At 34.0% G+C, this 17110-nt stretch overlaps 2 protein-coding genes across 2 annotated transcripts; both read left to right on the forward strand.

The window, feature by feature from the left end:
* The first annotated feature begins 12552 nt into the window (after positions 1-12552).
* Positions 12553-13436, forward strand: LOC138339228 (adenylate isopentenyltransferase 3, chloroplastic-like). The gene is made up of 3 exons (XM_069290809.1): positions 12553-12697; positions 12872-13126; positions 13273-13436. Exons 1-3 carry the CDS (start codon positions 12553-12555, stop codon positions 13434-13436), a joined length of 564 nt encoding a protein of 187 aa, XP_069146910.1.
* Positions 13437-13508: 72 nt separating this feature from the next.
* LOC101254755 (adenylate isopentenyltransferase 5, chloroplastic-like) lies at positions 13509-16042 on the forward strand. The gene is made up of 4 exons (XM_069290810.1): positions 13509-13662; positions 14902-15126; positions 15280-15534; positions 15681-16042. Exons 1-4 carry the CDS (start codon positions 13509-13511, stop codon positions 16040-16042), a joined length of 996 nt encoding a protein of 331 aa, XP_069146911.1.
* The last annotated feature ends 1068 nt before the right edge of the window (positions 16043-17110 follow it).

Consider the following 17110-nt stretch of genomic DNA (forward strand, 5'->3'; position numbering starts at 1 on the left):
GGTTCATGGAAGGATTTTCATCCATAGCCTCACCATTGACTAGGTTGACTCAAAAGATGGTCATGTTCCAATGGTCAGATGATTGTGAGAAAAGCTTCGCAGAATTGAACACTAGATTGACTACAACTACTTTCTTAACTCTACCAGAGGGTTCAGATGGTTATGTGATCTATTGGGATGCATCCGGAGTTGTCCTTGATTATGTTGATGCAAAGAGATAAGGTTATATCTTATGCCTCTAGAAAGCTTAAGGTGCATGAGAAGAACTATCCAACTCATGACCTCGAGCTTGCAGCAGTGGTGTTTGCACTCAAGATATGGAGACACTACTTGTATAGTGTTCATGTAGATGTATTCACCGATCGTAAGATCCTTCAGTATGTGTTCACCCAGAAAGAGTTGAATCTTCGCCAGAGGACGTTGCTTGAATTCCTTAAGGATTATGATATGAGTGTGCATTATTAATCTTGAAAGGCGAATGTAGTGGCCGATGCTCTTAGTAGATTATTTATGGTTAGTGTAGCCCATGTTGAGGAAAAAAGAAAGTAGCTAGTGAAGGATGTTCACAGGCTTGCTCGCTTGGGAGTTTGCCTTATGAGCATATCAGACAACGGTGTAATAGTTCAGAATGGGGAAGAATCGTCTTTGGTAGTTGAGGTTAAGGAAAACAAGAGAGTGATCCGATCTTGCTTGAACTAAAGGGTGAAGTCAACAATTACAGAGTGGAGGTTTTCTCCCAAGGGGGAGATAGTGTACTTCGTTACCAAGGTAGATTGTGTGTTCCTTATATGGGAGAGTTGAGGCAACATATTCTTGCAGAAGCTCATAACTCTAGGTATTCTATTCATTCAGGTGCCACTAAGATGTACCGCGATCTGCGGGAAGTCTATTGGTGGAATGGCATGAAGAAGGATATAGCAGACTTTGTGAGTAAGTGCCTCAATTTCCAACAAGTCAAGGTAGAAGATCAGAAACCAGGAGGAATGACTCAAGATATCGATATTCCTACTCGGAAGTGGGATGTGATCAATATTGATTTCATCACAGGTTTACCTCCTACTCGCATACAGCATGACTAAATTTGGGTGATAATTGATAGGATGACTAAGTCTTCTCTCTTTTTGGCGATCAAGACTACCCTATTCGACAGAGTACTACGCCAAGCTTTACATTAATTAAATTGTGAGGTTGCATGGGGTTCCTTTATCTATCATCTCAGATAAAGGTCCTCACTTTACCTCTCATTTCTTGAAGTCATTTAAAAAAGGTCTTGGTACTCAAGTTAACCTTAGTACAACATTTCATCCACAAACGGTTGGGCAAGCACAACATACCATTCAGACCTTAGAGGATATGTTGAGAGCTTATGTGCTTGATTTCAAAGGTAGTTGGGATGATCACCTTCCTCTTATTGAGTTTGCCTACAAGAATAACTACCATTCCAGCATTCAGATGGACCCTTATGAATCTTTATATGGGCGTAGATGTATATCTCCTGTTAGTGGGTTTAAGTACGTGAACCAGCTTTGATAGGGCCAGATTCAATCCTTTATGCTATGGAGAAAGTGCAACTCATTAGAGATAGACCTAAGACAGCCCAAAGTCATTAGAAATCTTATGCAAATATAGGGAGAAGGGAACTAGAGTTCCAAGTTAATGATTGGATTTTTTCTAAAAGTCTCGCCTATGAAAGGAGTAAAGATATTTAGAAAGAAAGTGAAGCTCAGTCCTAGATATTTAGGACCTTACAAGATGTTGAAAAGGATTAGCAAGGTGGCATATGAGTTAGAAATACCAGCAAAATTAGTAGCAGTGCATCCACTCTTCCACATCTCACTCTTGAAGAAGTGCGTGGGTGACCCAGCCTCTATAGTGTCGTTAGAGAGTGTGGCGGTGAGATAGTATTTCTTATGAGGATGTACCAGTTGAGATTCCTGACTGTCAGGTTAGAAGGTTGAGAAACAAAGAAGTCGCTTCAGTCAAGGTTTTGTGGAGGAGTCAGTCAGTAGAGGGAGCTACTTCGGAAGTAGAAGCAGCCATGAAATCCAAGTATCCTTAACATTTTCCTTCCGATTCCACTCTAGCTTGAGGTAATAGTTCCTCTACAGTTTTACAGTCATTTATGCATAAATTCAGTTTTTGAATCATGTTTCCTCAGTTTGGACTTTCATTTTTAGCGTAATTGCATGTACTCAGAACTCATTTCAGTCAGAACTCAGTACTAGATGTTCAGTAGTGGGGTTTACATCTCTCTCCCTCTATTTAATCTAGTTTAGTCTTCATTCGAGGACGAATGTTCCCGAAGGGGAGATATTGTAACTCCCCATAGCAAAAACTGACCAAAAATTAGTTTTTCAGAAAAATCTGCAGGTGCTACCAACTGTGGCATCGACGGACTGTAGCCTGAACCATGGTCTGTCCTGCACAACTGTCGATGGGATCAGAAACTCCAAAAATTTTTCAGCCTAGAAAAATTGGTCCAAAATTTCAGCCTAGAAAAATTGGTTAAGTCTTGGACGACAGACGGATTTACGATCCGTAGGTCAAACGACGGTCCGTAGTCCGTGACCGTCAATCAAGACTCCTTTCATACACTCTCCGACAAGAGTTATGGATGACCAACATTGTTCGTAGGTGGACCTACGGTCTGTGGGTATGACTAGGTGGAAAATTTGCAGCCAGTTAAGGGGAAATGTAGTTGGGCCAGTATAAAATTATCATTACTATTACCACAAAATTTATTAGGTCTCCCATGACTTACCCACATATAGATAATTGAATTATCTTTCTATAGCCACCGACCTTGCTAAAATCAGACCTCCGAGTTAAATGTTATGCCCATGTTAGTAAAGGCCGGTTGAACAGGCCCTCACGAACGGACCCAACGATGGGGCGTCAGCCGCCTGATGGACCGTCAGTCCTGGCCGTCGTGAGGCCCAACAGCAACCTTTCCAGGGGTCTTTTTGACCTGTCCTACTCCATTCAAATCCTAAGTTATGTCGTTTTTACCGTAAATCATCATATTTTTGTCAGTATAAGCCTAGAAACATAATTAAAATATATCCAAGTCAAATCATTTAAATAAAAACATAGAAAATTAGAAGCAAGAGAGGAGAAAAAAAGCTCAAGAACCCTAGTTCAAGAATGTCACAAGCTCCAGCAGCTCCAACCCCTAAACTTATGTATTTTTCCATGGATTATATCACCAAGTATGTGGGATTTCACTAGTGGGTTCCTTTCACCCATTGGGTTTGTAGTTTTCAGTCAGATTCTTGATTCCCATATCATGATTAGACCTAGTGTTTCTAGATCTTCATGAACTTATTATTTATATGTTCCAAATCATATTAACATGTTATTATTCAGTTTATTGCATGAATTTCAGAACCCTATCTTTGTATTTCTTTAGTTCTTTAATTACACATGCTAGGTCATAAGTTTCAGACACTTCAGTTATACATGCCTCAGTTATAAATGCATAATTACCAGATTAATTATTGCATTCTCAGTTTGAATGTTCAGTTTCGAGATTTCCAGTATTTACAAATATATAAATATAATAAGTTAATTTACAAAATTCATTAGGAGTAGAATAATAACAAGTTGGACTAGGGTTTAATGTACCCAATAGTCCCAGAACTACTAGCCGAGTAGGTTGTAAGTCCCCTCTATGGGCAATCAGTTTAGTGATCACGCCAGCACGCCTTTATACCTTTGGAAGGGTATATTAGGTCCTCCCGATGGGGCGTATACATCGGACTCCACATTTAGCTCATGTGGATTTATTATTGGTTATTAGTAGATCCCACAGTTCAGTCAGACTCTCTGCATCGACCATTTATCAATATATTCAGTATTCAATTTCAGCATGTTATAAATTGGTCATTGCATCCAATTAGCTCAAACTCAGCACATCACGTTAAAATTATTATTCGTGTTTTGGTGCTTCTCCAGTTATGTTTTATTTCAGCTTTAATCTATCCTACATGTTCAGTACCTTTCAAGTACTAACGCATATGTGCGCTACATCTTCTCATGATGTAGGTTCAGGTTCTCAGCATCCACATATTCAACAGTTTTAGTGGTGTGTTGTCATTCTCTGAGGACAACGATCATGAATTTCATTGCATTCTTAAGTCATTTAGTTTCAGTTTTGCTAGATTTAGCTTGGGCTAGTCCCAGTATTTCTAGTCTAGTTTAGAGTCTATTTTAAGACATAGATTTTTCTTAGTATTGAGTTAATATTTCTTTTGTATTAAACTCATTGTTTTCAAATATCTCATTATAGAATATGGGTATTCCCCATCTTTTCACTTTAAGTATGATTTAGCTTCCGCCACAGCTTATTATCTTTAGTATGCTAATGATCATGCCAGCAGGGTTAGCTTGGGATCACTTGTGGTCTTAGGTTCTGTGTCCGCGTCGCGGGGGTAGTAGTTCATGGCGTTACACAAACCGTCTATAATAACCAGCAAGGCCTAAGAAACTCCGAATCTTAGTAACTGAAGCAGGACTAACCCAATCTCTAAATGCCTTAATATTCTTAGGATCCACCATGATACCCTCTTTAGACACTATATGTCCTATGAATGCTACCAAACTAAGCCAAAACTCACACTTTGAAAACTTTGCATAAAGCTTCTTCTCCTTTAACATCCCAAGAACGATCCTCAAATGATGTTCATGTTCCTCCTTAGTGCGTGAGTATATCAATATATCCTCTATGAATACACTAACAACGGAATCCAAATACGGTCTGAAAACTCCATTTATCAAGTCCATAAAAGCTACAGAGGCATTAGTCAATCCAAAAGACATCACCAAAAACTCGTAATGGTCATAACGTGTTCGAAAAGCTGTCTTAGGGATATCCTCTGCCCTAACCTTTTAGCTGGTGATAGCCAGATCTAAAATCAATAATGGAGAAAACTGAAGCACCCTGCAACTGATCAAATAAGTCATCAATACGAGGTATCGGGAACTTATTTCTGATGGTTACCTTGTTCAACTGCCGATAGTCAATACACATACACATAGATCCATCTTTCTTCTTTAAAAATAACACTGGAGCACCCCAAGGAGATACACTTGGTCTAGTAAAACGTTTGCCCAACAAATCCTACAATTGCTTCTTCAACTCTTTCAATTCAGCCGGTGCCATATGATAAGGAGGAATAGAAATTGGCTGAGTTCCTAGCTCCACATTAATACAAAAATCAATATCACGATCTGGTGGAAGACCTAGCAAATCGAACGCGAATACGTATGAAAATTCACTCACCGCTGCAATAGACTCAAGCATAAGAGTCTAAACACTAGTATCTCGAATGTGTGACAAGTAAGCCAAACATCCTCTCTGCACTAACTGACGAGTCTTAGGAAATGTTATCACACCCATAGGAGGGTGACTAAGAGAACTTCTCTATTCTACTATAGAAATTCAGGCATAGCTAAAGTAATTGTCTTGGCATGACAATTTAAATTTGCATGGTAAGAATATAAACAATACATACCAAGAATCACATCAAAATCTATCATATCTTATACCTTTAAATTCACATGAGTGGCATACCCCATCAAGGTAACAGTACATAATCGATAAACCCGATCTACAACTACAGAATCCCTGACAGGAGTAGAAACATGTATCGGAAAATCAAGAGACTCACACAATATATCTAGACTAGGAGAAAAATATGTTGACACGTAAGAATAAGTAGATCTTAGATCAAATAATAAGTAGCTGGTCGATGTCAAACCGCAATTATACCTTTGATAATAGCATCTGAAGCCTTAGCATTTGGCCTACCTAGAAAAGCATAACAGTGAGAACGACCTCCATTAGATTGTGAACCTCCACGATTAGCACCTCGACCAGAAGGAGAACCACCTCTACCTGAATGAGAACCACCTCTATCATTCTTTGCACAAGTCCTAGCTGTAGGTTGTGCAACCCTTGAAGTTGAAGCCTGAGAACTCTGATGTAAGCAACCACGTCTTGTCATAGGACAGTCTCTCACAAAGTGTCCCATATCACCTCACTCAAAATAGCCCATACAAGACACAGGCTGATGAGAGGAACATGACCGACCAGAATGCCCTCCACAAACTATAGGCCTAGAAGATGAACATGTGAAGTATGCATTGAGCTCGAAGAACTATGCATAGTGTAACTAGCCTCAAACATAGGTATAGCAGCATGAATGGGTCTGATAGACTACGAGTTATAACCTCTTTCTACAAAACCCCGACTCCTAGGAGGAGCACCACCAAAATCACCTAAATAACGGGTCCTATTGCCCTCACGCTGCTCAAATCCCTCATATCGAATCATCTCCAACTCCGCAGCAGCATCCACCACTTTCTGGAATGGAAGACAAGAAGCATTAACTTGAAAAAATCCTAGACGAATCGGAATAATCAGCCCCTTAACCAACCTTCTTTCTCTCTCAGCCTCCGTAGGAAGTATCATCGAAGCATTTCTTGCCAAGGCATGAAATTTACCCTCATACTTTGCAACTAACATACTACTTTGCTTCAAACCCTCAAACTAGGTCCTCTTGCGCGCCCTCTCACTACATGCAACAAATTTTGATAGAAATGCCTGAGTAAACTGAGTCCAAGATAGTGGAGAGGATCCAGCTAGCCTACTACTAATATAGTCCCTCCACCACTGTTTGGCAGAGCTAGTCATCTAAAAATTGTATCGTCAACTCCATGAGACTCTACCAATCAAAGATTATACAACCTCTCATGACAACTAACTATAAATTCATATGCATCGTTAGTTAAGGCACCAGTATAAGTAGGAGGATTCATTAGTATGAACTTCCCAAACATCTTTTGCTCATCAATTGTCATAGAAGGCTTGTTCACCAAATATGATGTCATATCTGGAAACTCCATACTATCCAAACGAGGAGCTATAGTAGAAGCTGGATGAGTCCAGGGAGTCTGAGAATATGGAGTAACTATCGGATATGAAGTCTGACCTCCGACACGGGTCAGTGAGCCATCAGAAGTGACAAAAAAAGCTCCTGCCTGAGCCATCCCCTCTAGGAGTCCTAGCATACGAGCCAAGGTATCTTGAAGCACTGGGTGACAATAGTACTAGGTGGAGCCTGAGCTGGTCTATCCCCAACGACACGATCTTAACCATCCCCATGAATAACTTCTACATCAGAAGGTACGGTCTTATCACGACCCTGGGTAACTATTGGTCCTTGACCTACCACAGGTGCTGCAATACGTCCCCTACCCCGACCTTGAGCTTTTCTCTTGTCTCTACCTCGTATAGTGTTCGTAGAAGCAAGCGCAGGAATAGGATTCTTACCACCACTTGCCGTTGTACGAGTTCTCACCTTCTTAGAGAATGAGATATCAAAATTAGAATTTCAAAAAGGTCAAGTGTGCACGATAGTTAATGAAAGAATAGAATATTTCCTAAATGTCCTATAGACTCTCAAAGATAGGTATGGACGTCTTCATACTGATTCCCAAGACTCTAGTAGACATTGCTCTTGTACTCGTGAGATCGATGAACCTAGGGCTCTGATACAAAATTTTTCATGACCCAAAAATCACGAGTCGTGATGGCAGCTATGTTCCCAACAAATAGGTAAGCCAACCAACATATTCAAACAAACTTAACTAACTAATTAGTGAAAAGACAAAAATTATCCAAATATCCAACTCTGTGTTTCTTATAAGTACGAATGCGTAAAACTTAAAAAAAGTACTACCCATGAATTGGAGCCATAAGTACAAGAGCTTCTAAAATACGATGCAAGTTTGGAACTAAAATGACAAATATAACATAAGGGATATCCTTCCTGAATACTGAATAACAGAATAAGTAAAAGATAGAGGGGGGTGCGGGCCACAGAACAGCCAAGCCGCTCACCACAACTCCAAGACACTCCAAACTCGGACTCAAACTGCTCCTCGCGATGTGCTCCTATTCGGAATTGAATATGCACCATAGAGAGTGCAACACGTGTAGTATGTGTATGAAGCCACGTGTACCAAGTATGTCTCATTGTCCGACAACGAAGAAGTAGTGACGGGAGTTTATATTTCAAAAATAAATTCTTAAATTATATAAGTATATATATTCTACTACTTTAGTTCAATTAATAAAGGTAATCAAACATCAAGTACTTTTCAAATACCAAACAAAAACATATCACCATCAAGAATGGCTGATGTGATGAAATGCAATGTAATATGATACCATGTGATGATATGTTTTAGAATACCATGTACTTACTCAACCGTATATAAACGATACTCCTCGAAAATACATCGATAGCTCATGACCCATGGGGGAATCGCGAGGTCCATATACCAACATGGATGATCTTCACGTGACTGTGTAGACGATCTAAACGCACTATAATAATATCAAACAATTTCCGCACAGACAGTTTCTACGTGCCCAAATTAAAATCTGAACATCTTATCATCCCTATCACCGACGATCTCCATGTACCAAACTTATACCCAATCTCATGTGAGTGCATGTACACAATATTATTGCAATATAAGGGGATGGTGATGCATCTCACTCAATAAAATATCAACATAATACATAACCACCTCAATTATCACAACTATACGGGTGTAATAAAGAAAACATAATCACACAATAATTTCAAGTAAATAATATATAAGCTAATGCCCATATGGTTTGGAAATTCTCAAGTTACAATCCGCATTATATAGTAGTAACTTTTCATTTTATAACACCGGCACTCATACCAATGCCCATCACACCATTGATACGAGACCCCCATATTTCGCCCTTACCCCTTTGTCTATTTTAATTTTTTATATTTAATTAGGAAAACTTCCTTCAACAAGTCTAAAAAGTCTTAACATACCTAAAGTGCCGAATTCGTGTCACGAATCTTCAAGATAGTTCCTTCCCTTTTCGCAAAGTTTCAGAATGTTCAAATATATATGTATGATATGACCCTTATTTCTATATATTTTACTCTTGTCTTTAAACAAATTCTTATCTATAGATGAAATATTTATTTTAAGTTTCGATCTAAGCCAAAGACCCAAGTCCAAGTCTTCTATATTTAATATATATTAATACAAATACGTACGTAAACAATGACATGACATCACTCATAATGTCATGATAATAGAGTGATAAAATAACAAATCACCATAAATGTTCGGGAAGATTTCACCCTAAAAGGATTTTAAAGAATAGAATTCTTAACCCTATACTTAAAAATGTTACATAGACAAAGAAGATAAAATAGCAAATTTGGAATCTATCAGTAATGAATATATACTACCTAATTCTATCACGGTGATTGAAGCTTGATTCAATAAAATCCTTATCTATTATTATATGGTACACAAGTTATTATAAATACTCGTAATTGAATTAGTTTTTGATAATTGTTCACTTCCCTCTTATTGAATTAGACTTAATACTTATTATGTGTTTTGGAATAGGGTAAGATTTGACGCATTACCACTTCAATATATTCCATCAGAAATATTGTTGAGTTCTTTGTACTATCCTTTTGTAACTACTTGTGATCTCATAACAATATACATCTAGAAACCTTATCCTAAAATAATTTAAGCTTAATCGCCAAAATTTAAGGTGAGATATCTCTAAACTTTTTAATGAACTATTCTTATTCTAAAAGATATGAATTTATATATATTTAATTTTTTTTACTAATTAATAAGTCTATAAAAATCACATTTTTACTCTAAAAGCCCAACTCTATGTGATCTGATAACAATGAACACTAATAACTTTATTAGAAAATATATTTAATAATAATTACCAATATTTAAGTTGACCTATCTATAATCTTTTAAAAGTCATTCTTATCCTAAAATATATCAGTAATTATGAAATTCGTATGTCAATTAATAAGTATACAAAATGATTTTACCATAAAAGCTTAATGTATTTTTTTACTCATCGACCATCAAGTAAATTTATATTTTTTGATAGTATATTCAAAGTCAAGCAAGGTTTCTACTTACTAGCTTTATATTTACAAAATTTTTAATGTCTGACTTTATGAATTAACTATGATAAACTAATTTTTTTTTGTGTGTAGATAAAATGAATACTTTCATCAACAATAAAGAGTTCAACAAGAAGAAAGTTATCTTAAGAATGAGGGCCACAGGAACGGGAAAATCCCGTCTCTCTGTTGACCTTGCCACTCATTTTCGAGTAGAAATAATCAACTAGAATAAAATGAAGGTTTACAAGGGACTTGAAATAGGTACAAACAAGATCACACACAGTGAGAAACAAGGTGTACGACACTATTTGTTAGGTATATATGTTTATTCTCAAGAATACTTACATTAAATGATTTCCTAGATAATTTTATAGTAGTAATTATAGATTCTAGTGAAAAATATACTATACTATTAACAAAATATTTCTTTCAATTCTGAGAAAGTTAATTTGATCAATCTTCGTAGGAGAAATTTAACTAATTCAGACTTCAAAGCTAAAGATTTTTGTTTGCAAGTTGTTTTCTATATAGAAAAAATACTTAAGACTCAACGTGTTCCAATTATTGTTTGAGGGTCAAATTCGTATATTGAAAAACTTGTGGAAGATCGCGTGTTAATGTTCAAATATAAGTATGATAGTTGCTTTATTTTGATTGATGTTGAGCAATGAGTCTTGAACCGTAGAGTTGACATGAGGGTTGATCAAATGGTAAAAGAAGGTACTTTTTATGTATCAATCAAGATATACTATCATGCATCTAGCTAAAAACTTTTCATATATAATTTTGTTAATAACACTGTTGGTTATCAAATATATGTTGTACTAAATAAAACTCTTCTTTAAATTTGTGTTGCATGCAAGGCTAGTGGAGGAGGTGCGACAAATTTTCATTCCAGATGCAGATTACACCAAAGGAATCCGACGGTCCATCGGTGTCCCTGAAATAGACAGATATTTAAGGGAAGAAACAAATATAGACGGAGATGATGAATCAAAGCAGATGATTCTTCAAGCTTCAATTTCAAGTATCAAGCGTAACACTCGTATGTTAATTTGTAACCAACTTGACAAGATTCAACGATTAATAAGCGAGAAAATGTGTTTAGTGCATCATATAATTGCTACGGACGTTTTCAAAGAAGACAGAGAAGAAGATACTGACGAAGCATAGACGAATACAGTTTTGCAACCATGCCTAGATATTGTGAAGAGATTTCTCAAAAGCGATCATCACAATATTATTATTGAGTGTACATAAACTTTCATTATCGCCATCTTCTGTTTTGGTCTCTTTTATTTTTTACTTTGGTACTGTTTGATTCGCATTACAAACATATACGTATGATATGACCATTATATCTATATATGTTACTCTTGTCTGTTAAAAAATTCTTACGTATAGATGAAATATTTATTTTAAGTTTCGATCCAAGCCCAAGACCAAGGTCCAAGTCCAAGTCTTCTATATTTATATATAATAATACAAATACGTACGTACATAATTACATGAGATCACTCATAATGTTAAGCTAATAGAGTGATAAAATAATAACTCACCATAAATGTTCGGGAATGTTCCACCCTAAAAAGATTTTGAAGAATAGAATTCTTTAGTCAATACTTAAAAATGTTACATAGACAAAGAAGATAAAATAGTAAATTTGTAATCTATCGGTAGTAAATATATTTTACCTAATTCTATCAAGGTGATTAAAGCTTGATTCAATAAAGTCCTTATCTATTATTATATGGTGCACAAGTCAATAAAAATACTCGTATTTAAAATAATTATCGATAATTGTTCACTTCCCTCTTATGGAATTAGACTTAACACTTATGATGTGTTGTTAAATAGTGTAAGATTTGACGCATTATCACTTAAATATATTCTGTCAGAAATATTATTGAATTCTTTGTACAATCTATTTATAACTACTTGTGATTTCATAACAATATACATATAGAAACGTCATCCTAAAACAATTTAAGCTTAATCGCCAAAATTTAGGGTGAAATACTCTAAATTTTATATTGAAATATTCTTATTCTTAATGATGTGAATTTGTATTTTAATTTGGTTTGCTAATTAATAAGTCTATAAAAAATTATATTTTTACTATAAAAGTCCAGCTCTTTGTGATCTCCTAACAACGTACACTATTTACTTTATTCTAAAATATATTTCATAATAATTACCAAAATTCAAATTGACATATCTTTAAACTTTAAAAAGTCATTCTTATCCTAAATATATCAGTAATTATGAAATTGGTATGTCAATTAATTAGTCCACAAAAAGATTTTACTATAAAAGCTAAATGTAATTTTTTTTCACTTCCCCCATCAAGAAAATTTTATATTTTTAGATAGTATATTCCAAGTCAAGCAAGGTTTTTATTTACTAGTTTTATATTTACAAGATTTTTTAATGTCTGACTTTATAAATTCACTATTCTAAACTAATTAATATTTTTTTTGTAAATAAAATGAGTACTTTCATCAACAATGAAGAGTTCAACAAGAAAAAAGTGATCTTCATAATGGGGGCCACAGGAACAGGAAAGTCCCATCTCTCTGTTGACGTTGCCACCCATTTTGGAGGAGAAATAATCAACCTTGATAAAATGCAAGTTTACAAGGGACTTGACATTGTTACAAACAAGATCACACACGCTGAGAAACAAGGTTTACACACTATTTGTTAGGTATATATGTTTATTCTCAAGAATACTTATATCAAATGACTACCTACATAATTTTATAATAGTAATTATAGATTCTAGTGAAAAAAATATACTTTACAATTAAAAAAATATTTCTTTCAATTCTGAGAAAGTTAATTTGATTACATTTTCTTAGGTGAAATTGAACCAGATTCAGACTTAACAACTGAAGATTTTTGTTTGCAAGCTGTCGTCTATATAGAAAAAATACTGAAAACTCAACGTGTCCCAATCATTGTTGGAGGGTCAAATTTTTATATTGAAAAACTTGTTGAAGATCCTGTGTCCATGTTCAAATATAAGTATGATAGTTGCTTTTTTTGGATTGATGTTGAGCAATCAGTCTTGAACCGTAGAGTTGACATGAGGGTTGATCAAATGGTCAAAGCAGGTAATTTTTGTAATTATTTTATGTATCAATACAGATATACTATCATACAGCTAGCTAAAAACTTTTATTATATAATTTTCTACTTTTGGTTATCAAATATATGTTCTACTAAATAAAACTAGTCTTTAAATTTGTGTTGCATGTAGGGCTAGTGGATGAGGTGCGACAGATTTTCATTCCAGATGCTGATTACACCAAAGGAATCCGACGGTCCATCGGTGTCCCTGAAATGGACAGATATTTAAGGGAAGAAACAAATATAGACGGAGATGATGAATCAAAGAAGATCATTCTTCAAGCTTCAATTTAAAGTATCAAGCGTAACACTCGTATGTTAATTTGTAACCAACTTGACAAGATTCAACGATTAATAAGCGAGAAAATGTGGTCAGTGCATCATATAATTGCTACGGATGTTTTCAAAGAAGACAGAGAAGAAGATATTGATGAAGCATGGAGGAATACTGTTTTGCAACCATGCCTAGATATTGTGAAGAGATTTCTCAAAAGCGATCATGACAATATAATTATTGAGTGTACATAAACTTTCATTATCGCCATCTTCTGTTTTGGTCTCTTTTATTTTTGACCTATTTTGTACTGTTTGATTCGCATTACAAACATATATGTATGATATGACCATTATATCTATATATGTTACTCTTGTCTGTTAAAAAATTCTTATGTATAGATGAAATATTTATTTTAAGTTTCGATCCAAGCCCAAGACCAAGGTCCAAGTCCAAGTCTTCTATATTTAATATATATTAATACAAATACGTACGTACATAATTACATGAGATCACTCATAATGTTAATCTAATAGAGTGATAAAATAATAACTCACCATAAATGTTCGGGAAGATTCCACCCTAAAAGTATTTTGAAGAATAGAATTCTTTAGTCAATACTTAAAAATGTCACATAGACAACGAAGATAAAATAGTAAATTTGTAATCTATCGGTAATAAATATATTTTACCCAATTCTATCACGGTGATTGAAGCTTCATTCAATAAAGTCTTTATATATTATTATATGGTGAACAAGTCAATAAAAATACTCGTAATTGAAATAGTTATCGATAAGTGTTCACTTCCCTCTAATGGAATTAGAGTTAACAATTATGATGTGTTGTTGAATAGTGTAAGATTTGATGCATCATCACTTAAATATATTCTGTCTAAAATATTATTGAATTCATTGTACAATCCATTTGTAACTACTTGTGATCTCAAAACAATATACATATAGAAACGTCATCCTAAAACAATTTAAGCATTATCGCCCAAATTTAGGGTGAAATACTCTAAATTTTATATTGAAATATTGTTATTCTTAAAGATGTGAATTTGTATATATTTAATTTGGTTGGCTAATTAATAAGTCGATAAAAAATTTCATTTTTACTATAAAAGTCCAGCTCTTTGTGATCTCCTAACAACGTACACTACTTACTTTATTCTAAAATATATTTAATAATAATTACCAAAATTCAAGTTGACATATCTTTAAACTTTTAAAAGTCATTCTTATCCTAAATATATCAGTAATTATGAAATTGGTATGTTAATTAATAAGTCCACAAAAAGGTTTTACTATAAAAGCTGAATGTAATTTTTTTTCACTTCCCCCATCAAGAAAATTTTATATTTTTAGATAGTATATTCCAAGTCAAGCAAGGTTTCTATTTACTAGTTTTATATATTTACAAGATTTTTTAATGTCTCACTTTATGAATTCACTATTCTAAATTAGTTAATATTTTTTTGTAGATAAAATGAGTACTTTCATCAACAATGAAGAGTTCAACAAGAAAAAAGTGATCTTCATAATGGGGGCCACAGGAACGGGAAAATCCCGTCTCTCTATTGACGTTGCCACCCATTTTGGAGGAGAAATAATCAACTCGGATAAAATGCAAGTTTACAAGGGACTTGAAATTGTTACAAACAAGATCACACACGCTGAGAAACAAGGTGTACGACACTATTTGTTAGGTATATGTGTTTATTCTCAAGAATACTTATATCAAATGACTACCTAGATAATTTTATAATAGTAATTGTAGATTCTAGTGAAAAAAATATACTTTACTACTAAAAAATATTTCTTTCAATTTTGAGAAAGTTAATTTGATTACATTTTCTTAGGTGAAATTGAACAAGATTCAGACTTCGCAGCTGAAGATTTTTGTTTGAAAGTTGTCGTCTATATAGAAAAAATACTGAAGACTCAACGTGTTCCAATTATTGTTGGAGGGTCAAATTCATATATTGAAAAACTTGTTGAAGATCCTGTGTCCATGTTCAAATATAAGTATGATAGTTGCTTTATTTGGATTGATGTTGAGAAATCAGTCTTGAACCGTAGAGTTGACATGAGGGTTGATCAAATGGTCAAAGCAGGTAATTTTTGTAATTATTTTATGTATCAATACAGATATACTATCATACAGCTAGCTAAAATCTTTTCTTTTATAATTTTCTACTTTTGGTTATCAAATATATTTTCTACTAAATAAAACTCTTCTTTAATTTTGTGTTTCATGCAGGGCTAGTGGATGAGGTGCGACAGATTTTCATTCCAGATGCAGATTACACCAAAGGAAACCGACGGTCCATCGGTGTCCCTGAAATGGACAGATATTTAAGGGAAGAAACAAATATAGACGGAGATGATGAATCAAAGAAGATGATTCTTCAAGCTTCAATTTCAATTATCAAGCGTAACACTTGTATGTTAATTTGTAACCAACTTGACAAGATTCAACGATTAATAAGCGAGAAAATGTGGTCAGTGCATCATATAATTGCTACGGATGTTTTCAAAGAAGACAGAGAAGAAGATATTGACGAAGCATGGAGGAATACTGTTTTGCAACCATGCCTAGATATTGTGAAGAGATTTCTCTAAAGCGATCATCACAATATTATTATTGAGTGTACATAAACTTTCATTATCGCCATCTTCTGTTTTGGTCTCTTTTATTTTCGACCTATTTTGTACTTTTTGATTCGCATTACAAACATATATGTATGATATGATCATTATATCTATATATGTTACCCTTGTCTGTTAAAAAATTCTTATATATAGATGAAATATTTATTTTAAGTTTCGATCCAAGCCCAAGACAAAGGTCCAAGTCCAAGTCTTCTATATTTAATATATATTAATACAAATACGTACGTACATAATTACATGAGATCACTCATAATGTTAAGCTAATAGAGTGATAAAATAATAACTCACCATATATGTTCGGGAAGATTCCACCCTAAAAGGATTTTGAAGAATAGAATTCTTTAGTCAATACTTAAAAATGTCACATAGACAAAGAAGATAAAATAGTAAATTTGTAATCTAACGGTAATAAATATATTTTACCCAATTCTATCACGGTGATTGAAGCTTAATTCAATAAAGTCCTTATCTATTATTATATGGTGAACAAGTCAATAAAAATACTCGTAATTGAAATAGTTATCGATAATTGTTCACTTCCCTCTTATGGAATTAGAGTTAACAATTATGATGTGTTGTTGAATAGTGTATGATTTGACGCATCATCACTTAAATATATTCTGTCAGAAATATTATTGAATTCATTGTACCAACCATTTGTAACTACTTGTGATCTCATAACAATATACATACAGAAACGTCATCCTAAAACAATTTATGCATTATCGCCAAAATTTAGGGTGAAATACTCTAAATTTTATATTGAAATATTGTTATTCTTAAAGATGTGAATTGGTATATATTTAATTTGGTTTGCTAATTAATAAGTCTATAAAAAATTACATTTTTACTATAAAAGTCCAGCTCTTTCTGATCTCCTAACAACGTACACTACTTACTTTATTCGAAAATATATTTAATAATAATTGCCAAAATTAAAGTTGACATATCTTTAAACTTTTAAAAGTCATTCTTATCCTAAATATATCAGTAATTATGAAATTGGTATGTCAATTA

This window comes from Solanum lycopersicum, chromosome 11 (genome assembly GCF_036512215.1).
Source record: "Solanum lycopersicum chromosome 11, SLM_r2.1".
NCBI classification, from domain to species: Eukaryota; Viridiplantae; Streptophyta; class Magnoliopsida; order Solanales; family Solanaceae; genus Solanum; species Solanum lycopersicum.

What these genes read in the sequence shown, in the direction of transcription:
- LOC138339228 (XM_069290809.1), top strand. Translation starts at nt 12,553, where the DNA reads ATGGGGGCCACAGGAACAGGAAAGTCCCATCTCTCTGTTGACGTTGCC. An exon ending in CACACACGCTGAGAAACAAG is followed by an intron (nt 12,698 to 12,871) that starts GTTTACACACTA and finishes ACATTTTCTTAG; the next exon opens with GTGAAATTGAACCAGATTCA. An exon ending in TGATCAAATGGTCAAAGCAG is followed by an intron (nt 13,127 to 13,272) that starts GTAATTTTTGTA and finishes TGTTGCATGTAG; the next exon opens with GGCTAGTGGATGAGGTGCGA.
- LOC101254755 (XM_069290810.1), top strand. Translation starts at nt 13,509, where the DNA reads ATGTGGTCAGTGCATCATATAATTGCTACGGATGTTTTCAAAGAAGAC. An exon ending in TGTACGACACTATTTGTTAG is followed by an intron (nt 15,127 to 15,279) that starts GTATATGTGTTT and finishes ACATTTTCTTAG; the next exon opens with GTGAAATTGAACAAGATTCA. An exon ending in TGATCAAATGGTCAAAGCAG is followed by an intron (nt 15,535 to 15,680) that starts GTAATTTTTGTA and finishes TGTTTCATGCAG; the next exon opens with GGCTAGTGGATGAGGTGCGA.